This window comes from Danio aesculapii, chromosome 2 (genome assembly GCF_903798145.1).
Source record: "Danio aesculapii chromosome 2, fDanAes4.1, whole genome shotgun sequence".
Classification (NCBI taxonomy): Eukaryota; Metazoa; Chordata; class Actinopteri; order Cypriniformes; family Danionidae; genus Danio; species Danio aesculapii.
The window spans coordinates 58,538,797-58,566,657 of NC_079436.1; the positions used below are offsets into that span (position 1 = coordinate 58,538,797).

A 27,861-nucleotide genomic window follows, 5' to 3' on the forward strand; every position below is an offset into this window, starting at 1 on the left:
TTAGATATCCTTAAGACTAACAGACTGAAACGAACAGCTAAAATGTTTTATTTTGATTTCACCTTCAACAGCTCCAGGCATTCTTTGTGTGTGTGATATGCGCTGCCTGTAACACACACCCTGCTGAATTATTGATTTATGAGTTTAATAAGTGATGTCAGTGTGTGTGTGTTTCACTTCTGCAGCCCATGAGAAAGACAGTCACCTCACATTTACACTCCATATTTCTCAGATCTGCAATCACTAAACTCAAAACATCGCATTTTACTGTGCGGTTTGAGACCGAAATATGTAAGCCTGCATGTTTCCTATGCTGGATATTATATATACAGCTGAAGTGATATATGTTTTTTCAATATTTCCCAAATGATGTTGAACAGATTCAGGAAATTCTCACAGTATTTCCTCTAATATTTTTTCTTCTGGAGAAAGTCTGATTTGTTTAATTTTGGCTATAATAAAAGCAGTTTTTAATAGTTTTTAAAGCCATTTTAAGGTCAATATTATTAGCCTCCTTAAGCAATGTTAGTTTTGGATTGTCTCCAGAACAAACCACTGTTATACAATGACTTGCCTAATTACCCTAACTTTACCCTAATTAACCTAGTTAAGCCTTTAAATGTCACTTTAAGCTGTATTGAAGAACATCCAGTCTAATATTATTTACTGTCATCATGACAAAGAGAAAATAAATCAGTTATTAGAGATGAGTTATTAAAACTATTATGATTAGAAATGTGTTAATAAAAATAAGTTAAACAGAAATTGGGGAAAAACTGTACTTCAACTGTATTTATATTTAAAGACAACCTTTTCTCTAAATATTCTGACTTTATTTCAGGAAATTCCTTCTGAAATGATTTTAGGATTTATTTAAGCTTTTTGACATTTCACAAACATGAATAATACCATTAACAACAACAGACAACAGAAAGAGAGAAAAAAACACCACAGATAGAAAATACAGATTGTGAATGTGCACACACAGGGTAGGGGAGAGCGGGGCATAAAGTAACACTTCTTGGTTTTGGTCAAATAATAAACAAAGTAATGCGATTAGACAAACCATATTTTTAAGCAATAACACACAAGCCTCTCCTACAAATGAGCACTGAAAGTATGATCGCCAGATTTATGGTTTTTGTACAGTATTGCCAAAAGTGTCAGGAGTAAAAATGTTGCTATTTACCCCACCTGCGGGGACAGCTGTACCAGACAGAGGGTTAGTTGTAACACATGCTTATAAAGGCAGATTTCACACAGTTAATTTCATTCAGTTTACTTTAAATAGTATATTACCAAACTCCTTTTTTGTTTATTTTACATATCACAGCATGTATATTTATTCATCTATTGGATAAACACTTTTGGATTTATTTGCATTATTATACACTGCATTTATTTGCATTATTAGCAATAAAATTATTTATTTCTATTAAAAAACATTTTTAATTTAAATAGTTCTCAACGTTACACTAAAAATTCAACAATTATTTTGTTGGTTTAGTTGGTGTCCAACAGTGTGTGGCTTATTTGTAACACCCTGTTACAACTAACCCCGCTGTGTGGTGTTTTCCTCAAAACTGGCCAGCAGTCACTGTGTGTTTTTACATCTTTCAAAATGGTTCCATCTTTTAGCCTAGAAGACCGTATTCACAACAATATAAGATTTCCCTAACATACTTTCACAGATTTAAAAAACTAAAATAAATAATAAATAAACACTAAAAACGATGAGGCAAAGACTACTCATAAATCCCGTAACAATATGCGATTTAAAAGGGAAACTACTAGTATTCACCTGATTCTCCGCGAATGAGTGGGCGCAGCCATTTTGAATCTTTTTGGCTCGAAACTTCCGATTTCATTCACTTCCATTCATTTTTAGAGGTTAAAAACAGCTCGTTTTGCTGCTTTATGTTGCAAACTGATCTTTTCGTATTATATTATTCTACTTTTTATGTATAGTCATGCAAACACTTGTTTGTAGAGCGAGTAGTTTGATCATTTTCTGCCGTTTATTATTCATAGTCATTTCTCCCATAGGCAACTGAATCGGAAGTTCTAAAACAATCGCAAAAACGAGCGCACTTCCGCATTGGAGAATAAGGTCAATATAATAGCGACAACAGAAGACAGACTCCTAATAGTTTGGTTTAAAGCAAGCATGCACGGATGTAATAATCAAAAATAATGGCTGATTAATGTTTAAAGGAACCTATTAAATGTAAAGTAATGAGCCAGTAAAGAAAGTGAGCAAAAAAGCTGTCATTCCATGTATGCACACACAGGCCCTATTGAGTTAACTTAAAAGTGAACTAAATTGTTGCAACTATCTTGATTGACTCTTTTTTTCAGTATTAAAATGATTATATAAGCTACATACTGTATACATACAGCCAAAGGCTAGCTTATATATAATAAATAGCTAATGAATCAAAGAAATTAGCCTTGTTTCTTTGCCTACTTTCATTTAAAATTTGGGTGGGGTGTGATAGTACACCACCTTTTTTTTCTACACTACTGGCCTTAACCCTAAGCAGATTTTGCCCAATCAGAATCAGATTTTAATTAAACATTAACAAAACAAAGAAGTTTTTTTTTAATTTGCACAGATTTGCTGTTTCACCATAAGACTAAAAATATGTGTATATATTTCAATAATATTATTAATATATTTCAATCCACGCGGACGTAAAAAAAGAAAGAGACATTCGCTAAATACTCAGGCATCTCATGTTTATTGTTTTTACTTTGAGCTCAAGTTATTACGCTGATTACATCATGTGAGATTACAAATGTTAGAGGGGAAACACATGCAAAAAAACTACAACAAAAAAAGTAGTCATCGAACATCACTGATCATCTGACATATTAAATATGCAGCAATAATATTTCAGTATTTGTATGCAAATCAATATTACAGCGTACAGTATTTTAATATTTTTAATCTCAGAGTTCCCATTCTCCTAAATCTCATCCTTATCTAATGTTCCAGGTTTTATTGTAGTGATTAATGAGTGCACATTCTCATTTATAAACCCATTAATTTGTGCAGAAATCAGTAAAACTAGAGTTCCTAGAGAAACGGAATATTAAAGGAGAAAACAGTGGGCGTGGCTTGTTTTTGCTACTGTGAGCTGATTGGATGTAGTAAAGTAGGCGTGTCATTCAGATAGATGGGAAAAAGGGTTAGGGGAGGGTTATTACAACTTAACAGACTCCTCCTCCTTACCATTTCTGTTTTACGTCAAAACTGACAGCTGGAGGGGCGTGGTTTAGCATGTTAGCCACGCCCAATACCTCAGACAGAGAATTTAACTAAAAACAAACAGTGCATTTTCAGATTTCAGTTAAAGATTACAAGGGCAAACTATTAGTGTTTGTTCTTAATGACATGCAGAGATGAACTGTTTAGCACAAAACAAGCAACGTGAGCGAAGAACAACACCGGTATGTTTAGTTTTGATTTCAGTGTGGACTTGGGAAATAATTGAACATGATTTGAAGTCTCTCAGAAAAGCTGAAGTGAAATGTTTCAGCGCTCAGTGTCGCATGAGATGTGGGTGAATGTTTTCTGATATGATGACTGAAAGAGGAATCAGCACACTTTCAGAAAAGCACTGAAAACAGGAACTGAAAACACTCGAGCATCAAAACCACAGAGAAGTAAAGCTCATTTACTGCAGTGCATTCGACAAAGACTCTCGCTTCAGGCATAATGAACTTCTCGCTGATTATATATGCAGAAAACAAGACTTAATATCTTCAGTCATGTGCAACAAAATCTCACGGCAATTCGTAACTTTTTGATTTAGTGGCTAATTCGTATAAATTCGTACGATCTAATTCGTACATTTTCGTACGATTTGCTCTTCCCCCAATGACGGTTAGGTTTAGGGGTGGGGTTAGGTGCCACGCCTCCTTTTTAAAATCGTACAATTTTGTACGAATTATCCACTAAACTGACAAAACGTAAAATACTTATGTTTTCTCGTGAGATCAGGCTGGTCATGTGGCATCTTTTTTAAAAACTAGTTTCCCACATGATTGTATCCTCTTTTTGGTTTGTCTGTTGTTTTCTCGGCTCGGCTATATTGTAAATGACACCACTAACTCAATATACCTCCAAGTTTAAAATACTTTGAAGCTATGATTTGAACTTCACTACTTTTCTTCACATTTATTAGACACATAAGGTGTATTTGCATTAAGCATCGGTATTGATACAAGGCTGAATTTTCCTCAGTATCGGATCGGAAAGTAAAACTGTGGTGTCGAACATCACTAACAGATATTATGCAAATTGGGAAACGACATTGAGCTGTATTATGTATTTCTTGATTGGTATTAATGGGCCTTAACGTCTGCATGAACCAGCTCAGACCTTTTTTCTGCATCATGATGCAGTTCCTAGAGAAACGAAGAATTAAATGAGACAACAATGGGTCTGGCTTGTGTTTCCACTGCGAGCTGATTGGATGTAGTAAAGTAGGCATTTCAATCAGAACGATGGGGAGAGTTATTACAACCTAACAGACTCCAGGGGGTCACACACCTGATGCGCCGCGCAGCGAAGCACCACGCATTTCAGATTTCTAAACATAAGCTGTGTCTCAAATGGCTCACTATGCACTCATGCACTTACACACTCAACAGCATAGTATATGTACGTAGTGTCGTCCCAAATTGGAGCACTGTTTTTTTACTAAGTGGAAATTCAAACCGTTTCCCTGATGACGTTTGACGGTTGCCAAATCAGTTAAATAAATAACCAAACTATCAAATAATACCTGCCATGAGTATAACTGCATTCACCATCGGGAGGCGCTATAATCACTCACGTAGGAGAATTTTGCTTTCACCATCCAAAATAAATCAAGTTATCCAACATGTGCGCCCGATAGCTCCGCCCCTTCCGCTACGTGAGCAAAGCTGCGGCCGTTGAGTGTGTGAAGTGTCCATCATTACACACTTCATGTTACAGGCTGAATGAGTGCATCATTAGGGTAATTAAAGTGCTCTTATTATTGTTAGAGTTTTCAGTGTGAACGCACTACTTACACTATTCATACTATAAAATGGCGTAGAATAGTGCACAAGTATGAGATTTGGGACGCAGCTAACGATTTCTATCAGGATACGCACACTGGCGCTGCAAGTCGGCGGCTGTCTGCATCACCCAGTTACGACTCAGGACACTGTTCATACTTCATATTCTGCCACAGAGCACCATCTGAATAGTTTCATTTTAAACAACATGCAAATGGATGCGTCTGGTGTGCAATAATTTTAACTGTCATGTGTGTGCCATGTCGCGGCGCATCTGGTGTGCGACCCGCTTCCTCCTGTGGTGCGTTCTTCGTACCTGGATTACTCGTTTAGCTGGATTTGGTTATTGACGATTTGACATTCGTTCTTCAAAACTCATCCGAGAGTTGTTGTCATAGCAACAGTTCTGGTAGCTCAAATCTGCTCGGGAGCAGCAGCTTATTTCATATAAACAGGGTTACATCGGCTCATTTCAAGCAAAGGTAATATTGAAATTATGTTCCCATTGCTTGTATTTTCTTACAGTAGTAACCTATAGGTAGGGCCAGACAGAATCTGCGGATGTTTTTTGCTATTTCTGCTGAGAATTTTGGTAAAAATCTGTGGAATTATTTTGGGAGTATCATAACTAAAACCTTAATATGTGAAATAAAAATAATCTCTTTTCAACTTTTATTTAATGTTTAAAATGCAAATCCAATTAGATTCATTTTATTTGGTCAACAAAGCAAGTCTCTCATATAATATCTCTACTAAAAGACAGAGAATATTACTGTACACACTGCATTGTACATAAATCAGATGAATATTTTCATATTAGTCAATAATTTTACTGTAATTGATTTAAAAACTGAATAAATATAGATTTACACACATTTACTCAAGTAAATAAACTGAATTAATGATGGGCTAGAAATCTACTGAATTCTGCGCGCACAGATTCCATGTGGGCCTAGTTATTATTAATAGAAGCACATCATTTCTCGGTTATATCAATGGGAGCTGCTGTTAATGTGCCAGTCAGGTAATCAAAAAATAGGCTGCATATTTATTTATGGGTACGTCTCGGGTGGATAAGATCAATCATTGGTTATGCAAACTTTAACTACTTTTTCTAAAATATGAATAATTTTATCTGACAGACTGGCACAAATATGCAGACATCTTCATTCTCACAACAAGTTTCTGAGTTCTCTCATCTTTCCAACAGAGTTTGTTCTTCCGAGATAATCTGGGAACATGTTCAGTGCTGCGAATACAATGTAAAAGCCTGTCCTGCTTATTCAAACTTGTCATTAACAGTGAAAAAACTAAATACTGCGGACATTTTTTGCTATATCTGCGCAGATTTATTTACACAAGTAAATAAACAGAATCAACGATGGGCTAAAAATCCATCTGGCCCTACCTATAGGTTACAAATACTGGGGAAAATGGTACAAAAACGGGGTCACGAGGGTGTTCTTTTCCCAAGAGGTTCAGAGAGAACATTAATTAATATGGACTTTTTTAGATACAAATACTTACTATTTTAAGGTAAACCGACCCAGCTTTAGTACAATTTGTGAATGATAACAGACATGGTCAATATTCTCGTTTTAAGGAATAATAATGTATGCAGTCATGCATGTGTTTTGACAGCTATGACGGTGATTTGATGCTTCGCAAAAGTTGCAGACACCTTTACTGATATCTAAATGCTTTTTTGATGCTAAATTAATTTAGACAGCAAGTCATTAAGAAACCTGAACAGGCCTAGGCTACTGTAATAAAGAAAATCTGCTGTTAAAGGTAAAACTAAATAAATTGCTAAATGTGTAAAGTTATTGTGTATCATATTTAACAAACCATTCACTATGAATTTGATGTAATTTTGCTCACATGGATAATTGAATATTAATCAGATGATGTCATTACGCTGCTGTGCCGTCAGCCAATCGTTGCATTGCTGATCATGATTATGATGATCGATAGATCTGTCCTTCACAACACACGCAGCGATCTCAGATCAGTTCATCCAGAGATTTAATCTGATTCACGAACTTGAATACAAGAGCAAACCATTGATTGCATTTAATGACATGCACAGATGAATTGTTCACCACAAAACTAGTAATGTGAGCTAACTTATTTATTTAGGTTGTAATGCCATATCAGCAGCATTGGCTATAACCACAGCAATGTGAGCTAACAAAATCAATATGGTTAATTTTTATTTCAGATGCACTTTAACTATTTATTTATTGACTTAAAGCTTAAAAACTGTTCATCTTTGACCTGTGCACTACAATGTAAGTTAATTAAACGAATAGAAAGCATGGCAAACTCTCAAACTGCGGATCTCCAGGTCTTACACAGCAGGTCATGTGACGGTTCGAACCCGTGCGATGAAGAGCGCCGCAGCTGCATCCTCAAACTCCTGCGCATCCATCGTTTCTCCATCCCGCGTCTGCGAATGAGCCTCCGCCATCGCCTGCGCCACTTTAGCCGGAGATATCTTCGCACTGGCCTGGAGGAAAAAGATTCGGTTTAGTATTATTTTAATATCATTACATATAAGCATTATTCATCTAAAATAAAAGCAGAATCTAAAAACAAACAGATCAGAAGTGTTCATCTGTGTGGACACAAATATAGTTATACTTATATACAGTTGCATCTAAATTATTCGCCCTCCTGTTCATTTTATTTTCTTTTTCAATATTTCCCAAGTGATGTTGAACAGATTCAGGAATTTCTCACAGTATTTCCTACAATATTTTTTCTTCTAGAGAAAGTCTTATTTGTATTATTTTAGCTAAAATAAAAGCAGTTTTTAATTGTTTTAAAGCCATTTTAAGGTCAATATTATTAGCCCCCTTAAGCAGTATTAGTTTTGGATTGTCTCCAGAACAAACCACTGTTATACAATGACTTGCCTAATTACCCTAACTTTACCCTAATTACCCTAGTTAAGCCTTTAAATGTCACTTTAAGCTGTATAGAAGTGTCTTGAAGAATATCTAGTCTAATATTATTTACTGTCATCATGACAAAGAGAAAATAAATCAGTTATTAGAGATGAGTTATTAACACTATTATGATTAGAAATGTGTTGAAGAAATCTGCTCTCTGTTAAACAGAAATTGGGGGTAAAATATTCAGGCGGGCGAATAATTCTGACTTCAACTGTACACCATCAAAGACTATTGATTACATAAGACATGTCCCTTGTAAAGTTTTGAATGGAGAAAAGTGGGGTCAATATGGCGATTGAAGCCCCGCCTACAAGTACAGGAGCCAATCAGCGATCGATATAGACTGAGGATTCTCTGGGGGAGGGGCTCGGACCAGCCGTGAGTTTCTGCAGATTTAGCGTGATTCGAAATAAAACTAAAGAGATGGTTGGTGCTTAGCTTTACTGTTGATTTCTAATATGAATTTTTATTGTAAGCTTGGCAAGCAGTTTTGTAGAATTTGATGTCTGCCAATTGAAATGACTTGCCTTAAAGAGACTATGATATGGTGCTTGGTATGAACTCACCTCCAGGTATCGGGCGGTGTCAGGCCCGTCTGCGGTCTCTAGCGCCTCCCTCAGGGTCTCCAGCACCGCACAGCACAGTGTCCTCTGCGCCGGCCGGTCCGGAGCGCTCGCCACTGCTGCGTACAGACACTGGGATTTGCGGATGTAGTCTGCGAACACTGCACAGGTGAGCACGGCCTGCCGGTACAGCTCAAAGGGCACGGTCTCGTGTTCACGGCACTGTAAGCGGCGCAGCAGCGGTGCTGCGGTGGAGGCCGACAGTCCACCTTCACTGCACAGACTCTGCAGCGTCTCCGTGTAGAGCCGCCCACCGACGCCACCCACACCCGCACCGCACTGAGACAGCAGATCATACGACACGCGCACGCTGCTGTTGAACGCTGATCTGATGGAGGAAACCAAATAAAACAACAGTATTTAGTAACATTTTATTTAACCCAGGCTCACTGTAAATATGTGCCCGGCACAGCGTTTTTGAGAATTGACAGATATGTACCCTGCACTAGGTTTTCTTGCAGTTTTAGTTTTCACTAATCCACTAGAGGGCGCCATGTACTTTTTTTAGAATCTCAGTTATTTCTCGTAGGTTCACCAGAGGGCGCTGTATAAATTTCTGTGCATATTAACATCCTTTCTGCTGTGCATCTGTGAGAGAAGTCGGTCGACTTGTCGTCATGTGTAATTTATCAGCTTGATATGCACTGACCCACACAAATTGTCATGATTTCGGCACAATTTCCTTGATGTGTCGTGGGGATTTGTAAACAAAAGTGCATCGTGACACAAGATTCAATCGTAACTTCACATGTAATGTGGCATAGTTCACGACAACCGATCCTGATACGCTTCATGACACCATCACAGAAAGCCTAGCATGTTTAATTTTTTTCCCGTTCTTCACGACTAGTTTCGACACTGTGCACGGCCAGGTCATCAATTCCCCTATTGCGCATGTGTTTGGACTGTGGGTGAAACCGGAGCACCCAGAGGAAACCCACACCAACACGGGGAGAACATGCAAACTCCACACAGAAATGCCAACTGGCCCAGCCAGGACTCGAACCAGTGACCTTCTTGCTGTGCGACGACAGTGGTAACCATTGAGCCACCGTGCTGTCCCTATATCTTACATTTAAATTCACAAAATTAAAAATTCAGTTTTCCTGTAAGGATATTTTGTTTTGAATTGCAATAATAAAAATAAAACTTTGGAGCAAAATTTGCTTTGCTCTGTGGAAAATAAGGATTTAATTATTGCTTCGCTGTAATTGTTGTATCACAAACCTCTGTCATATATTTGCACATTTTTTATGATGTCATAATTTTAAAGTTTACATCTTGAGCATCCGATTTTTCCTTGGTGCTGATGTGCTTTTATTTTCTCCCTTTCCCTCGCGGCAAGTTCAGGCGAGGGAGTGTTTAATAATCAGGAAAATTAAAATAAAATTAAGAAAGAATCTTAATATTAAAAAAGGAGTCATAGGTTTGATCCTATCCATATCATAATGAATGCCCTTAATGTAGCCTAGTTGTCAGCAAGCATTGTTTATTCATTCATTCATTTTCTTTTTGGCTTAGTCCCTTTATTAATCTAAAAACTTATGTTTTACACAGCGGATACCCTTCCAGCTGCAACCCATCACTGGAAAACACCCATACACATTCATACACTACAGCCAGTTTAGTTCATCAGTTCCCCTATAGCGCATGTGTTTGGACTGTGGGGGAAACCGGAGCACCCGGAGGAAACCCACACCAACACAGTGAGAACATGCAAACTCTACACAGAAATGCCAAGGCTCAAACCAGTGACCTTATTTCTGTGAGGTGATCGTGCTACCCATTGCGCCACCATGACGCTTCAGTGTTTATTGAGAGATTGAAATAAGATTAAACTAAATTGAAACTGAGAGAAGAAATATTGTTATTGCAACACTTGTGACTGCTTTGGGAAATAACGCTCGTCGTAGACGTCACAGGATGACTGGGCACATTTGTAACCCACGACAAGTCGAGATTTTATCAAGACAATATCGCAAAATCTGACATAGTGACTTTTGTAACCGACTTTGAAAATCATGTGATCTGACCATGGCTTAACATAACCGAGAGTGTCTATGAAAACCCTTTTTAGGTTTCGTTTTTTTTCTGGAACCGTCCTTTGCTGGACTCGAACGCTGATCTGCTCTGCTCCGCCTCTCAAGCGTGGCGCCATTTGCTATGAGCTACCAAGCAAACTAGTCACATCGGAAAAGCCGTCCATACGGAGGTAAGCGGTCAGCGGTATCACCCGTAGCGTTCGCGTTACACTCAAAATGCAGCCATATGTACCCGCTAGCACGTATTTCTCAGTTCTCAAAAATGTACACCAGGGCACATATTTGAGTGTGTGTGTCTAAATTTATGATCTGTGTGTATATGTGTGTGCCTGACTGTCTGTTTGAGTATGTCTAAGTGTGTGTATGTTTTTCTGTGTATATATGTGTGTTTGTATATGGCTGTGTGTGTGAGAGAGACCTCTGCGAGTGATGCTGCAGACTCAGCATCCACAGTGCTCTGCTCAGGCTCCGCTGCTCGGCTCCTCCGTCCTCCGCCTCCGCCGACAGATGCGCGAAATGTTCGGCCAGAAACCCGAGCGGGTCACCGGAGCGGCAGTCCAGCAGACGGAGCAGCGCGCCGGCCAGCAGCGCGCTCACCCCGGACCGCGACACGAACTCCTGATCCGCCTCACATCCGCTGCTGGAGCTCGAGCCGGACACCAGCACACCCGCGCGCCGCTTCTCCGACATCACCGGCGCTTCAGAAGATCGTTATTAGCATCATATCTGCGATTGATATCATCTCCAGACAGAAACAGATGCGAGTCGGTGAGGAATAAATAAACAGTGCTGTCGCTATAGACACGTGATGACGCTGCAGATCAGCTGACCGGCGTGTGTGAACGCGCAGGGGTCGCTGTGGTAAAGTCTAGAAGGGATACAGCTGCGCATATCACATCAATATAGCATCATTTTTGTGACACTAAACAGTAATTAATATTTTTACAGTACTATGAGAGTTGGCTTTGGGGATGGGATAGACGTTAATAAAAACAATTAATAGACTATTTATTAAATAATATGAAATATACTTTCTATTACTGTTTTTACAATACTGTGAGGGTTGGGATAGGGGTAGGCGTTAATTAAAAACAATTATTGTATAACTTAATACATAATATGAATAATACTTGGTATAATTTCTGTTTTTACATTACTATGAGGGTTGGGGTTAATAAAACACAACTATACGGAGTTGTTGGTAGAAGGGATACAGCTGCGGACGGAAAATAACGAGAATTATTTATATTATTTATTAATTTACACATTAAATTGTATTTTATTATCATCTACCCCAACCCTAAACCTAACCCTCACATTACTGTAAATCTAAATCAGATATTTACAGAATAAAACAAAAATTACATAAGTGTAAATCATAAATGCATGATACATTGCTTCACCATGGATCAGAACGCATCAATACATTGTATATACACTCACTGGCCACTTTATTAGGTACACCTGTTCAACTGCTCATTATCGCAAATTTGTAATTAGCCAATCACATGGCAGCAACTCAATGCATTTGGGCATGTAGACATGGTCAAGACCAGTGGTGTAGTCTTAAAAAAAAGGTGGTACTATTACCCACCCATCCCGCCCATGCTGTATTATAATTTGACCTGAACGTTTTAGCGAGACATCATTCAGTTGACTTCAAAAAACAAATTAAGATGAGAGTTAAAAAACATTTGGTATAGAGTTAAAGGAGATGCGAATACACGTAAATTAGGGATGTCTAATCAGCACAAGTGAGTATACCAAGGGTATAGGCAATTATTAATCCTCAGAAGTCGTAATACCCAAACAGCTAGTGGAAAACAGTAGGCATACCGAGTATACGTGCGTATAGCAAGGAATACACCACTGGTCAAGACGATCTGCTGCAGTTCAAAGCGAGCATCAGAATGGGGAAGAAAGGGGATTTAAGGGACTTTGAACTCAAATAAGCACTCGTTACAACCGAGGTCTCCAGAAGAGCATCTCTGAACACACAACATGTCCAACCTTTAGGCGGATGGGCTACAGCAGCAGAAGACCACACCGGGTGCCGCTTCTGTCAGCTAAGAACAGGAAACTGAGGCTACAATTCACACAGGCTCACCAAAACTGGACAATAGAAGATTGGAGAAACGTTGCCTGGTCTGATGAGTCTCCATTTCTGCTGCCACATTCGGATGCTCGGCTCACAATTTGGCCTCAACAACATGAAAGCATGGATCCATCCTGCCTTGTATCAGCGGTTCAGGCTGCTGGTGGTGGTGTAATGGTGTGGGGGAGATTTTCTTGGCACACTTTGGGTCCATTAGTACCAATTGAGCATGGTGTCAACACCACAGCCTACCGGAGTATTGTTGCTGACCATGTCCATCCCTTTATGAGCACAGTGTCTCCATCTTCTGATGGCTACTTCCAGCAGGATCTCAGACTGGTTTCTTGAATATGACAATGAGTTCACTGTACTCAAATGGCCTCCACAGTCACCAGAGCTCAATCCAATAGAGCACCTTTGGGATGTGGTGGAACGGGAGATTGGCATCATGGATGTGCATCCGACAAATCTGCAGCAACTGTGTGATGCTATCATGTCAATATGGAGCAAAATCTCTGAGGAATATTTCCAGTACCTAGTTGAATCTCTGCCACGAAGTATTAAGGCAGTTCTGAAGGTAAAAGGGGGTCCAACCCAGTACTAGTAAGTGTACCTAATAAAGTGGCCGGTGAGTGCTGTATATAAGTATGCGATTTCGGATGCCTGCTACTCTATTCCATGATGCAACGCAAGAAAATTAATGATTGGAAGTAAAGCAAGGCAACTGTTGTGGGTAGGTCACGTTATAATGACAAATATCGGATGTAGAACATCCCAATTCCATTCATACTCACATTCACACTATATAGCTTGTAATTTTCGAACAACCATATAGTAAATTCAAATGCAGCACCTACTGAGTAGTAAAGTCATTTCAGATGCAGACACCGTGTTTTTCCTCTCCAATGTGCTACTGTTGTATTGTTTGCAATTGTTTAAGAACTTCCAATTCAGTTTCTTATGGGAAAAATGACTAGGAATACTGAACGACAGAAATGGTCAAACTATTCTCTACAAGAAGTGTTCACGAGCTAATAAGTCTGACTTCAACTGTATGGTCTGTATATACCCTGAGCTCCAGTAAACCAGAAAAGAATTCAGTGTTTGCGCACACATTTGCTGAATAAAGTTGTTTCTGATTACAGAATCTCGGAGCTCCAGGAATGAAATATTCAATGCCTTCAGAGCGTTTGCAGAGCAGGAGAAACACCCTGCCGGATCTCCTCCAGGCACCCACCCTCAGGCTCACACTCTCAGGCTCCGACACACACCTGAACCAGCCCGGAGGCTCCAGATTCCCCTCCATATACAGGACCAGCTCGCTGTTTCTGGCTCCTCCAGACGGGCTTCACGACTTCCACATGGCTAACAAGAAGAAGTCACGAGAGCAGAAGAGGTGTCAGACTCACGCCGGGTGTTTGCCACCGATTTTCGTGCGCTCGAGTGTGAACACACCCTTACGGAGTGAAAAAAACCATTAAAAAGACACCTCTACAATTTAATATTCTTTCCATCACTTTTGCAAATTTAATTAGACCTGGACCGCAAAATGGGACGTCTCAACTTTGACCCATAAATAAGACAATGATATTCTCCCGCATGAAAAAAGCAACATACATTTATACCAACTACTTTAGTGTTTTTAACCATACAAACCTGAACCTGTTGTGATAGTTAAATAGTTGCTATGGCAACATAACAACTACAGTAAATGATCTGTTGGGATGATTCTACAGTTGCTATGGTAACAAAAACTATAGTAATGGATCTGTTGTGGTGATTCTATAGTTGCTATGGTAACAACAATTATAGTAATTGATCTGTTGTGGTGATTCTACAGTTGCTATGGTAACAACAACTACAGTAATTGATCTGTTGTGGTGATTCTACAGTTGCTATGGTAACAACAATTATAGTAATTGATCTGTTGTGGTGATTCTACAGTTGCTATGGTAACGCAACTACTACAGTAATTGACCTGTTGTGGTAAATCTACATTTGCTATCCACTTGTTACATCAAGCTGTATGTATCAAATGGTAATAATAAACATTTACAAAGCGATGTATTACCTTTGAAAATCAAGATCGCCACATTTATATATATATATATATATTTATATCCATACATAATATTTAATGGCCATTTTTTGTAAATTGTTTAAAATTTGGTATTTGTGATGCAGCAATCCCAGAGACTGCCGTGTACACCATGATTGTATATAAAATCCACTTGAATGTGTAATATGACTAAAAAGTCATAAACAAATATTTTCTTAATTTAAATGTGTAGCAGCTTGGACCCAGAAACAGTTTTTCATACATCGCTGATACGTCATGGCTTAAAAAGCATATGGTAAAACAACAACTATAGTAATTGATCTGTTGTGGTGATTCTACAGTTGCTATGGTAACAACAACTATAGTAATTGATCTGTTGCGGTGATTCTACAGTTGCTATGGTAACACAACAACTACAGTAATTGATCTGTTGCGGTGATTCTACAGTTGCTATGGTAACACAACAACTACAGTAATTGATCTATTGTGGTGATTCTACAGTTGCTATGGTAATACAACAACTACAGTAATTGATCTGTTGTGGTGATTCTACAGTTGCTATGGTAATACAACAACTACAGTAATTGATCTGTTGTGGTGATTCTACAGTTGCTGTGGTAACACAACAACTACAGTAATTGATTTGTTGTGGGGATTCTACAGTTGCTATGGTAACACAACAACTATGGTAATTGATCTGTTTCTGTGATTCTACAGTTGCTATGGTAACAACAACTACAGTAATTGATCTGTTGTGGTGATTCAACAGTTGCTATGATAACACAACTATACTAAACAAACAAATATCCCAATACTGTAGTTTTAACTATAGGATTTACGAAAGTCAATGTTATACTACTATACACCAGTTTACTGTAGTAAAAAACTAAAGTAGAATGCAGTATTTAACTAAAATTATAAATAAATAAAAATAAAGTGAATTGTCGATTTAATCAGACTACTAAAATGTTTGCAAAAATAATGCTTATGCAGTTGTTTTTATTACCATTTCAGCTGTTATTTTAGTACATTGTGTTAATCTATCTAAATTGAAATGGCTAAAATAAGGTTTTCACATTTTTTTAATTTAGTTTATTTATTTTTAATTTTATTTTAATAAAATCTGATTTGTTGTTTTGATCCATTTTATGGTTTTAGTTAATTACAGTCATCAACATTCGAAATGAGTTATCAAAGTTGTCCTACAACCAAAATCTATATTGAATAGCACTAATAATTTTACAATTATACACAATACAAACCTGTATTTACTTACTAGTTATTAAGTAAAGAATAATTGACTGTTGAACTATTAAACAAGTGATGCAAATAAATGTTTTTAATATGACAGCCGTATTCTTTGCCGGCAGCTAGCTCACTGCAACTCTCACATGGTCGCTTGCTGAAGCTAAGCAGGGCTGAGCCCGATCAGTACCTGGATGGGAGACCACATGGGAACACTAGGTTGCAGCCGGACGTGGTGTTAGTGAGGCCATTAGGGGTGCTCAACTTGCAGTCTGGGTGGGTTCTAACGCCCCAGTATAGTGAAGGGGACACTATACTGTCAGTGAGTGCTGTCTTTCAGATAAAATGTTAAAAAATGGGTTTAACCCTGGCATCCTGGCCAAATTCGCCCACTGGCCTCCTAACCATCCCCATATCATAATTGGCTTCATCACTCTCTCCTCTACACAAAAAAGGTGAGGTGGTTTTAAAAATGACACTAATGTGACTCCATTATGTTTGCCTTGTTTACTGTTGGTTGCTAGGTTACCAATACTACAGTGAGCTGCTCTGACAATTTAATCTAATTTGTTTTTGGGATTTTTTTGGTGGAAATTTTCTAAAGATTGTCTTCACTTTAGGCAAAAAAAAGTTGGATGAATTGACTTGCTGTTTTTATTTCACAATTTGATTTTCTCACAATTTATTTATTTATTATTTTCAAAAATGACACTGAAGACATTGTCCAGTAAATGAATAGGCATCCTTTTATTAAGCTATTGCTGCTCATTTCTTTGTGAGATTAAAATAAAACAAATCTAAATGACATTTTTAAAACAAACCCCAATTGAGAAGTTACACAAAAGAAATCTCTTCATATAAACATAAGTAAGGCTCTGTCTGTGCTGTTTCCATTTAACATTACAGACAGCCACTGCACTGTATCATGAACACAGCATTACTGCCAAAATAACAAATCACCAGAAACTGTGAGCCTGCTCTGGATGCTAGCTGCAAATAAACATCCAAACTAACTTAATTTAGCCTGCATTCAAGCAACTGAGTATCAGTTAAATTAATCCAGGATAGCTTTAAAAACCTAGCTTAAAGCCTGTTCACACCAATCATGAGAACTATAAACACATCGTAACATAAACAAAGATATCGTGCTAAAAATCAATCAGTGTTAAAGAGGTTTACACCACAACAACAGCTGATAATCGATAAAACACTGACAGCCAATCAGAATCACTGAAATATAAAGAGCTCACGCAATTTAAAGCTACAGACGACATTTTTGGAGAAGCTCTTTTAAAGGATTATTTAAGGATAATGACTATAATAGAAACAAGTGGGAAATAATGATAGAAAATAGATCCTGAAAACTAGATAATGATTAAAAAAGGGGCTCTTAGGCTGAAGTATAACAATAAAAGCACCTCAGGTATCCAGTGTGCTGTGAATTTCTCTATCTGGCTCACGGCACCAAAGCTGTTGTGAAATTCTAAGATGAGCCAAAAACCAGGGAGAACTTTCGGGTGTCTTCAAAGCAGAATCCTTTAATAAGAACTCGGCGTCACTGTGGCGTCATCGAAAGAACTCTGTCTAGTACAGCAGACGCTTCGTTTTTAGACATTTTACAGACAGTGATACCTAGAAGTGGGGACAAACCTAAACAAAGCATGCAAATGAAGTGTTGTAGAACCACACACAATCTAGCACACATGATCTAGGCCAGGGGTCGGGAACCTTTTTTCAACAAAGAGCCATTTCTGATTTTTTAGATTTTAGATTTTTTAGAGCCATTTAGATGCATGTATATCTCAAAATGCCTCTTTAAATATGCATTTGCTTCTGTATTAATAAATATAATAAACATATAGTAATATAAATATACAGGTTTAAACAAAATCTTAATTTATGTCGATGCACAACTAAAAAATAAACAAATATGAAGCATCACATGTTGAGCAAGTCCATGAATGAAGACCGTCATTTTATTGTTAACAGAGTTCTTTTTAATTTGGCTGTAAAAAATTACAATAAAGAGGGAATTGTAATTGTGTTTTCAATAGGAAAGTGATGGTTATAATTTTTTATACGGTAAAATATTATTGAAGGGAGACAGCTGGAGAGCCACATATTTTTGGTCAAAGAGCCACATGGGGCTCGAGAGCCATAGTTCCCCTCCACTGATCTAGGCAAACCATATATGATAACTTACTAACTCCTTAGGTGCATTATCGCCACCTATTGTATTTCACAAGTATGATTTCCCATTTCAGTCATTACATCATTATTATATCATAACCGTCATTTTAACATCTCTGCAGTACGTAAATAAAAATAATTGGTTAAACACGCATGACTTTATTCACGTGTCCACATACACTGCATAATTGTAGGATTAAGTGTAATGAACTAATTGAGGATCTTAATATTATCGTACATATGATCTTATATTAAAATCACTTTGTTGTAAAATATAAAAAGCAAACAATGCATCACATTAAAATGAATTACTATAGTTAATCATTTAAACAATATATAGTTTATATATTATTTTATCTTAACTGATTTTCTGATTATAAACTACTATATTTTACTAAACTGTAGCAACTGTTAGTAACACACACATACATATATATATATACATACATATACATACATATACATATACATATACATACACATATATATATATATATATATATATATATATATATATATATATATATATATATATATATATATATATAAATCATTTTTTATTAATTATTAACAGTTCATTTGTTTGTTATGCTAAATTTGTTGCAACTATAATTACAACAAATTTCCAGTACTTTATGGTTTAAAAACAATATATTGCATACTATAAATTACTATAGTATTTAATGTGGGAAATCACAGTTATAGGAAAATTAAGCTTAATAATATTAATAATAATAATAATCACTATTAAATCGCTTGAGTAAAACATTAATATTTATTATCCATTTATTACATGTAAAAAGATTTTCATAACATATAAAGATGTATTCTTGCCTATATTAACTTGCTATTATGTGCTTCATGATAAATGAATCTATTAAATAAATTAACCCTGTCCAATTAAGATCGTTCATCAATGCCAGCAACTGACTATCTCTGTCAGATAATAATGACTGATCATCTATGATGACTGATAGAACACGGTTTAGTCTATTATACCAAATGGCGATCTGAAACAACGCTCCCCGTCTCGATCGTAATATTTGTGAAATAGTAAACACTATTGTTTATTGTGTACCATATTTATTAACAATATATATAAAATTATATTGATGACGATGTCCGAGAAGACGTTAATAACATAAACATCCGTCGTAACCATATATGGTTTGCCTAGATCGTGTGTGCTGGATTGTGTGTGCCTGAAGAGTGTGTGGCTCTGCGGGCCTGCAGCTGGATATTATCGGCTTGAATAAATTGTTTGTAATGAATAAAACAAGCTGGATTGACTTAAATTGCACTAGTCGCACACTGAGGACATCTGCTGGTTACAAGAGGGAATGAAAAGCATAACCTAAAAATAGCTGGAGGGGGTGTGGTTAAGCATGTTAGCCACGCCCAATACCTCAGACAGACCTAATCTGAGAATTTAACGGGAAACAAACCAGAAGTGCATCTTCATATTTCACTTGTAAATTACCAAGCAAAACTATTTCATTTTTCTCAATGACATGCACAGATGAATTGTTTTCCAGAAAACTAGCAATGTGAGCTAACTACAATAATATGGTTAGTTTTGATTTCATGTGCACGTTGGAAAAGACTCACTTAATATTAGCTCATTTCTGAAAATAAGACTATATTTTTACTGGAAAATGCTTCTAAGAATTGTAAGATTTTTTGCATTATATTTATTGCTATCGTGCTTGGTGTGTACAGGCCTTAATCCCTTTGTTTTGTGCAGTACCCCTCTGTCCAGTGTTACGTGCCTGCGAGCTCTGTCCGCCGTGTAAGCGCATGTGCCGCAAACAGTTGTCCTGCCTGGAGAACATTTTCCCACAGAACCGGCAGTGGAAGGGCTTTTCTCCGGTGTGCACGCGTCCGTGTGTGATCAGTTTGGTGCGCTGCATGAAGCTCTTCCCACACTCCTCACAGCGGAACGGTTTGAGGCCTGTCTGCAGCCGCGGATCCTCTCCTGCATGCAGAACAAGATCATTTTAGTAACCATAAATGAAAGCTGTACTCAAGATCACCCTCAATACCAGCGGTTCTCAATCATGCTCATGCTGCTATGCAAATTTTGTATGTTTCTAGAGGCAGTTCACACAAAATGCATTTGTTCTTTCCGATGTGCTACTTTTTAAATTGTTTTTCAATAAAAACTCATTTATTTTTAAACATGTTTATTTTTGCAATCATGCAGGAATTTTTTTTGTAACATATTGACTATGGGCAATGAATTTTAAAGAGTTATCGGTTAACGTATCGGTCAAATATCGGTGCATCTTTACTAAACTGAAATTTCAAAATAGTATCGAAATGCACATTTATTTAAAGTCTGAACTATAATTCATCTAATACAGGGCTATTTAAATCACAAACTAATTGAATAGCCCTGATATAATATATCAGCCTCCAAATATACAGGGTTATCAATATCGGTCAAAAATCCTTATAAACTTAAATGTACAGCAATTTTAAAAATAGTATCAAAATAAAAGCTCATTTAAAAATCCAAGCTATAATTACCTTAATATTTATCGGCTAATATATCGGTCTCCAAATCTAAAGAGTTTTCATTTATCGGTCAAAAATCCAGGCTATAATTACCTTGATATTTATCGGCTAAAATATTGGTATAGAATCTAAAGTTATCATTTATCGGTATCGGTTTAAAATGTCAAATTATAATTACCTTGATATTTATCGGCTAATATATCGGTCTCCAAATCTAAAGATTTATCATTTATCGGTCAAAAATCCAACCTATAATTACCTTGATATTTATCAGCTAATATATCGGTCTCCAAATCTAAAGAGTTATCATTTATCGGTCAAAAATCCAAGCTATAATTACCTTGATATTTATCAGCTAATATATCGGTCTCCAAATCTAAAGAGTTTTCATTTATTGGTCAAAAATCCAGGCTATAATTACCTTGATATTTATCGGCTAAAATATTGGTATAGAATCTAAAGTTATCATTTATCGGTATCGGTTTAAAATTTCAAATTATAATTACCTTGATATTTATCGGCTAATATATCGGTCTCCAAATCTAAAGATTTATCATTTATCGGTCAAAAATCCAAACTATAATTACCTTGATATTTATCGGCTAATATATCGGTCTCCAAATCTTAAGAGTTATCAGTTATCAGTCAAAAATGCCATATCTGTGCATCTCTACCAAACTTAAATTTACAGCAATTTTTAAAAAGTATAGAAAAAAACTTATTAATAAAGTAAATCTATAATTACCTTGATATTTATCGGCTAATATATCGGCCTACAAATGCAACAAGTTATCGGTTATTGTATCGGTCAAAAACTCCATGTCCTTGCATCCCTTCTAAACATAAATTTTACGCCAATTTAAAAAATAGTATTAAAATAAAACCTAATTGAAAAATCCAAACTATAATTACCTTGATATTTACTGGCTAATATATTAGCTATCGGCCTCAAAATCTGAAGAGTTATCGGTATTGATAAAAAAATTCCTTAATAAAATATCCTTAATGAATTGAAATGTACAGCAATTTTTTAATATTATTGAAATAAAGTCTAACTTAAAAACCCAAACTATAATAACTTTGATATTTTTATATTCAAGATCACCCTCAATACCAGCGGTTCTCAATCATGCTCATGCTGCTATGCAAATTTTGTATGTTTCTAGGGGCAGTTCACACAAAATGCATTTGTTCTTTCCGATGCGCTACTTTTTAAATTGTTTTTCAATAAAAACTCATTTATTTTTAAACATGTTTATCTTTGCAATCATGCAGAAAAAAAGAATGTATAACATATTGACTATCGGCAATGAATTTTAAAGAGTTATCGGTTATCGTATCGGTCAAATATCGGTGCATCGGTCTAACTTAAAAACCCAAACTATAATAACTTTGATATTTTTCAGCTAATATATCGCCCTCAATATCTACAGGGTTATCGGTATCTGCACATCCATACTCAACTTAAATGTACTGCAATCAAAGAAAAATGTAATTCAAAATGCAAACCCATAGTAACCTTGCTGCAGACTCTGTGTGTGTGTTTTAGGCGGATGTGATGCTGAGAGTGAGAATGCATCCGATACGCTGCTGTGTCCGTGAGACTGAAGGAGATTAAAATCACAGTCATTATTCCTGTCGTCCTCCTGAACTAAAGCAGATGAAGCGCCAGAATCCTCCATCATCATAGCATACGTGTCTGGAAAGCTCTGTGCATGTGACTCGGGCTCCGCTAGACTCTGATGATGCTCGAAATCTTTCTGCGAGCTCCAAATCTGAGAGTTTCCATCATGAATGCTGAGTTTCCGGTCTACAAACTCCTCCACCTGCTCGATCTTCATCTGGAGCTCCAGACCGCTGAGTTCTTCCTCTTCTTCTTCCTCTTCTGCATGTGGAGCTGCTCGACTCGCAGGATCTTCTCGTTTAAGAGGCTGTAATTGGAGCTCCGGTGCATCAGAAATAAGAGGTTTCTCCTCTGAAACGACGTTCATCATTGGACTGGTCAACATGAGCGTCTCCTGATCGTGAGCCGTCACACCTGAGGAGAAATACATCATTAGTGTTGTCAATATTCAAGGTAAACCACAGTAAGTTTACATTTTTCATTTAAACCATGACTTCTGGCACATCTAGAATCCTCTGTACGAGTTATTATTGTATATGATGACATGAGACACCTATACCACTGTTTTGTCATTGTAAAAATAGTATTGAAATACACATTTATTTAAAAGTCTGAACTATAAATAACTTGATATTTATCATCTAATATATCAGCCGCCAAATCTACAGGGTTCTCGGTATCGGTCAAAATCCTTATAAACTTAAAATCTACAGCAATTTTAAAAATAGGATCAAAGTAAAAACTAATTTAAAAATAAAAGCTATAATTACCTTGATATTTATCGGCTAATATATCGGTCTCCAAATCTAAAGAGTTTTCATTTATCGGTCAAAAATCCAAGCTATAATTACCTTGATATTTATCAGCTAATATATCTGTCTCCAAAAAAAGTTATCATTTATCGGTCCAACCACTACTGAGATATAATCTAATGTAAAAATCCAAACTATAATTACCTTGATACTTATCAGCTAAATATCTTATCGGTCAAAAATCCTATATCAGCGCATCCCTACCAAACTTAAATGTACAGCAATTTTAAAAAAGTATAGAAAAAACTAATTTAAAAATCCAAACTATAATTACTATGACATTTGTCGACTAATATATCGGCTATCGGCCTCCAAATGTACAGAGTTATTCATTATCATTATCAGTATATCCTAACAAAACTTTAACGTACAGCAATTTTAAAAAATAGTATGAGAATAAAAATTTATTTAAAAATCCAAACTATAATTAACTTTATATTTATCGGCTAATATATCGGCTATCAGTCTCCAAATCTAAAAAGTTATCAGTTATCGGTATTGGTCAAAATCGTCATATTGGTACATCCCTACCAAACTAAGATGTACAATAATTTTTTAAAAGTATAGAGATAAAAACATATTTAAAACTCCAATCTATATTCACCTTGATATTTACCGGCAAATCTGAATAATTATCAGTAATTCGTATCCGTCAAAATGTCATATCGGTGCATCCCTATTAAACTTAAATGTACAGCAATTTTTAAAAAGTAAAGTAAAAACTTATTTAAAAATCTAAACTATAATTACCATGACATTTATCGGCTATTGGCGTCCAAATCTACGGTTATTCACTGTCATTATCAGCACATACCGACAAAACTGAGATGTACAGCAATTTTAAAATAGTATCAAAATAAAAACTGATTTTAAAACCCAAACTATAACTACCTTGATATTTATTGACTAACATATTGGCCCGCGGCCTCCAAATATAAATAGTTATCGGTATCGGTCAAAAATGTCATATCTGTGCATCCCTACCAAATTTAAATGTACAGCAACTTTTTAAAAGTATAGAAATAAAAACATATTTAAAATTTCAATCTATAATTACCTTGATATTAATCAGATAATATATCGGATATTGGCCCACAAATCTAAAGAGTTATCGGTATCGATCAAAAATGTCAAACTATAATTACCTTGAAATTTATCAGCTAATATATCGGTCTCCAAATCTTAAGAGTTATCACTTATCGGTCCAAACACTACTGACATATAAACTAAATGTAAAAATACAAACTATAATTACTTTGATACTTATCGGCTAATATAACGACTATCGGCATCCAAATCTGAAGAGTTATCGGTTATCTTATCGGTCAAAAATCTCCTATCAGTGCATCCCTACTAAACCTACATGTACAGCAATTTTTAAAAAGTATAGAAATTACTTATTTAAAAATCTAAACTATAATTACCTTGACATTTATCCGAGTTATCGGTATTAATAAAAAATTCCCTAATAAAATATCCCAAATAAATTTAAAATTGCTGCAATTAAAAAAAAGGATTAAAATAAAGTCTAACTTAAACACCCAAACTATAATAACCTTGATATTTTTCAGCTAATGTATCGCCCTCAATATCTACAGGGCTATCGATATCTGCACGTCCATACTCAACTTAAATGTACTGCAAACAAAATAAAATGTCATTCAGAATGCAAACCCATAGTAACCTTGCTGCAGACTCTGTGTGTGTGTTTTAGGCGGATGTGATGCTGAGAGTGAGAATGCGTCCGATACGCTGCTGTGTCCGTGAGACTGAAGGAGATTAAAATCACAGTCATTATTCCTGTCGTCCTCCTGAACTAAAGCAGATGAAGCCCCAGAATCCTCCATCATCATAGCATACGTGTCTGGAAAGCTCTGTGCATGTGACTCGGGCTCCGCTAGACTCTGATGATGCTCGAAATCTTTCTGCGAGCTCCAAATCTGAGAGTTTCCATCATGAATGCTGAGTTTCCGGTCTACAAACTCCTCCACCTGCTCGATCTTCATCTGGAGCTCCAGACCGCTGAGTTCTTCCTCTTCTTCTTCCTCTTCTGCATGTGGAGCTGCTCGACTCGCAGGATCTTCTCGTTTAAGAGGCTGTAATTGGAGCTCCGGTGCATCAGAAATAAGAGGTTTCTCCTCTGAAACGACGTTCATCATTGGACTGGTCAACATGAGCGTCTCCTGATCGTGAGCCGTCACACCTGAGGAGAAATACATCATTAGTGTTGTCAATATTCAAGGTAAATCACAGTAAGTTTACATTTTTCATTTAAACCACGACTGATATCTGACGACTTCTGGCATATCTAGAATCCTCTGTACGAGTTATTATTGTATATAATGACATGAGACACCTATACCACTGTTTTGTCACTGCAAATATTTAAATAAATGTTTATTTATTTAAAAAAACGATGGAAGAAATTTATTTTAATAAATGGGAAATGAGCTGCTCTGAGTATTTCAGAAACTGCTGATCTACTGGGATTTTCACGCACAACCATCTCTAGGGTTTACAGAGAATGGTCCGACAAAGAGGAAATATCCAGTGAGCGGCAGTTCTGTGGGCGCAAATGCCTTGTTGATGCCAGAGGTCAGAGGAGAATGGCCAGAATGGTTCCAGCTGATAGAAAGGCAACAGTAACTCAAATAAGCACTCGTTACAACCGAGGTCTGCAGAAGAGCATCTCTGAACACACAACACGTCCAACCTTGAGGCGGATGGGCTACAGCAGCAGAAGACCACACCGGGTGCCGCTCCTGTCAGCTAAGAACAGGAAACTGAGGCTACAATTGACACAGGCTCACCAAAACCGGACAATAGAAGATTGGAGAAACGTTGCCTGGTCTGATGAGTCTCCATTTCTGTTGCCACATTCGGATGCTCGGCTCACAATTTGGCCTCAACAACATGAAAGCATGGATCCATCCTGCCTTGTATCAGCGGTTCAGGCTGGGGGTGTAATGGTGTGGGGGAGATTTTCTTGGCACACTTTGGGTCCATTAGTACCAATTAAGCATCATATCAACACCACAGCCTACCTGAGTATTGTTGCTGACCATGTCCATCCCTTTATGAGCACAGTGTCTCCATCTTCTGATGGTTACTTCCAGCAGGATAACGCACCATGTCATAAAGCGCCAATCATCTCAGACTGGTTTCTTGAACATGACAATGAGTTCACTGTACTCAAATGGCCTCCACAGTCACCAGAGCTCAATCCAATAGAGCACCTTTGGGATGTGGTGGAACGGGAGATTGGCATCATGGATGTGCAGCCGACAAATCTGCAGCAACTGCGTGATGCTGTCATGTCAATATGGAGCAAAATCTCTGAGGAATATTTCCAGTATCTTGTTGAATCTATACCACGAAGGATTAAGGCAGTTCTTAAGGCGAAAGGGGGTCCAACCTGGTACTAGTAAGTGTACCTAATAAAGTGGCCGGTGAGTGTATGTTCATATAAGTGTGTTAATCCTCTAAGTTAAGTGTATAGTAAGTTGTGCAGACTGACCGGGGTCGGTGATGTGCACTTGTACGCCGACAGAACAGCGAGCAGCGGTCAGTCTCTCCAGCCGGCTCTCGCAGCTCCACAGGCGGCTCTTCAGGCTGCGGATCTCCTCGTTCCTCTGGCGGATCTCCATCTGCACCGCTGCCGCTTCCTCCTGCAGCAACTGCCCGATTTGCGCCGCAGCCGATTTCAGCAGCACCTCCAAGATGGAGCAGATCTGCGTCTGCAGCGAGCAGCTCATCTTACAGTGAATAAACACAGTCTCTGATTATTACAGTGGAGAAAAACACCACTTCAGCTATCATCGCAGACGGGCAACAGTGCTTCCGGTGGAGTCCGCGTAAACTTCCGCCAAAATAAAGGACACGCGAGCAGCTGAGGAGAAATTGATTTTAAATGATTATTGAGCATTTAAACAAAACACGTTTATTAAACTGTTATATATCCATTAAAATGAGTTTGGTCACCGAAGATCTTAAGGAATAGAAAGAGACAAGATTTAATTTCAAACGAGTTATTGCAAAAAGTTTTACTACAGAATTTTACATTTTTAAATGTTTCTCTTGATTGTGCCTGTTTATTTATTTAATATAGTTCCCCAAGATATTAATTTGAGCACACCAATTTTTAGACAGTTATGTTAGATTAGTTCCAGTTTTGGGTCAATAGTACAGGATAGTAGAATTCAGTAGCTTGTTGAATCTATGCCACGAAGGATTAAAACACGCTACTAGTAAGACCCTGTATTAGTAAGGTGTACCTAATAAAGTGACCGGTGAGTGTATATATGTGTATGTGTGTGTGTATGTATGTATGTATGTATGTATGTATGTATGTATGTATGTATGTATGTATATATATATATGTATATATATATATATATATATATATATATATATATATATATATATATATATATATATATATATATATATATATATATATGTGTGTGTGTGTGTGTGTGTATATATATGTGTATGTATATCTATCAAAAATTAAATACTGAATAAGAACTTATTGTTGCTGTTTTCTTTGTACTTAAAGTAAATATTTTAAATTCATAAGAAGTGATTGTTGTCTTATTCTGTGTTTTATTCACTATCAGCAAACACTAACAGTATGAAGCCACTG

At 36.9% G+C, this 27,861-nt stretch overlaps 2 protein-coding genes across 3 annotated transcripts; both read right to left on the minus strand.

Moving 5' to 3' along the window:
- Positions 1 to 2,724: 2,724 nt before the first annotated feature.
- Positions 2,725 to 11,478, minus strand: tpgs1 (tubulin polyglutamylase complex subunit 1). Its single transcript, XM_056446572.1, has 3 exons — positions 11,093 to 11,478; positions 8,576 to 8,960; positions 2,725 to 7,561 (listed from the first exon to the last, which is right to left on the minus strand). Exons 1-3 carry the CDS (start codon positions 11,362 to 11,364, stop codon positions 7,415 to 7,417), a joined length of 804 nt encoding a protein of 267 aa, XP_056302547.1. The 5' UTR covers positions 11,365 to 11,478; the 3' UTR covers positions 2,725 to 7,414.
- Positions 11,479 to 18,872: 7,394 nt separating this feature from the next.
- LOC130214765 (zinc finger and SCAN domain-containing protein 12-like) lies at positions 18,873 to 27,050 on the minus strand. 2 transcript variants are annotated; one of them, XM_056446582.1, is made up of 4 exons: positions 26,734 to 27,050; positions 24,901 to 25,419; positions 22,300 to 22,818; positions 18,873 to 20,238 (listed from the first exon to the last, which is right to left on the minus strand). In XM_056446582.1, the coding sequence occupies exons 1-4, from the start codon at positions 26,969 to 26,971 to the stop codon at positions 19,961 to 19,963; spliced, it is 1,554 nt and encodes a 517-aa protein (XP_056302557.1). In that variant the 5' UTR covers positions 26,972 to 27,050; the 3' UTR covers positions 18,873 to 19,960. The 2 variants fall into 2 exon arrangements, with proteins under 2 accessions (XP_056302557.1, XP_056302565.1); XM_056446590.1 differs by having other exon boundaries at positions 20,110 to 20,238; positions 22,290 to 22,818.
- Between the last annotated feature and the right edge of the window lie 811 nt (positions 27,051 to 27,861).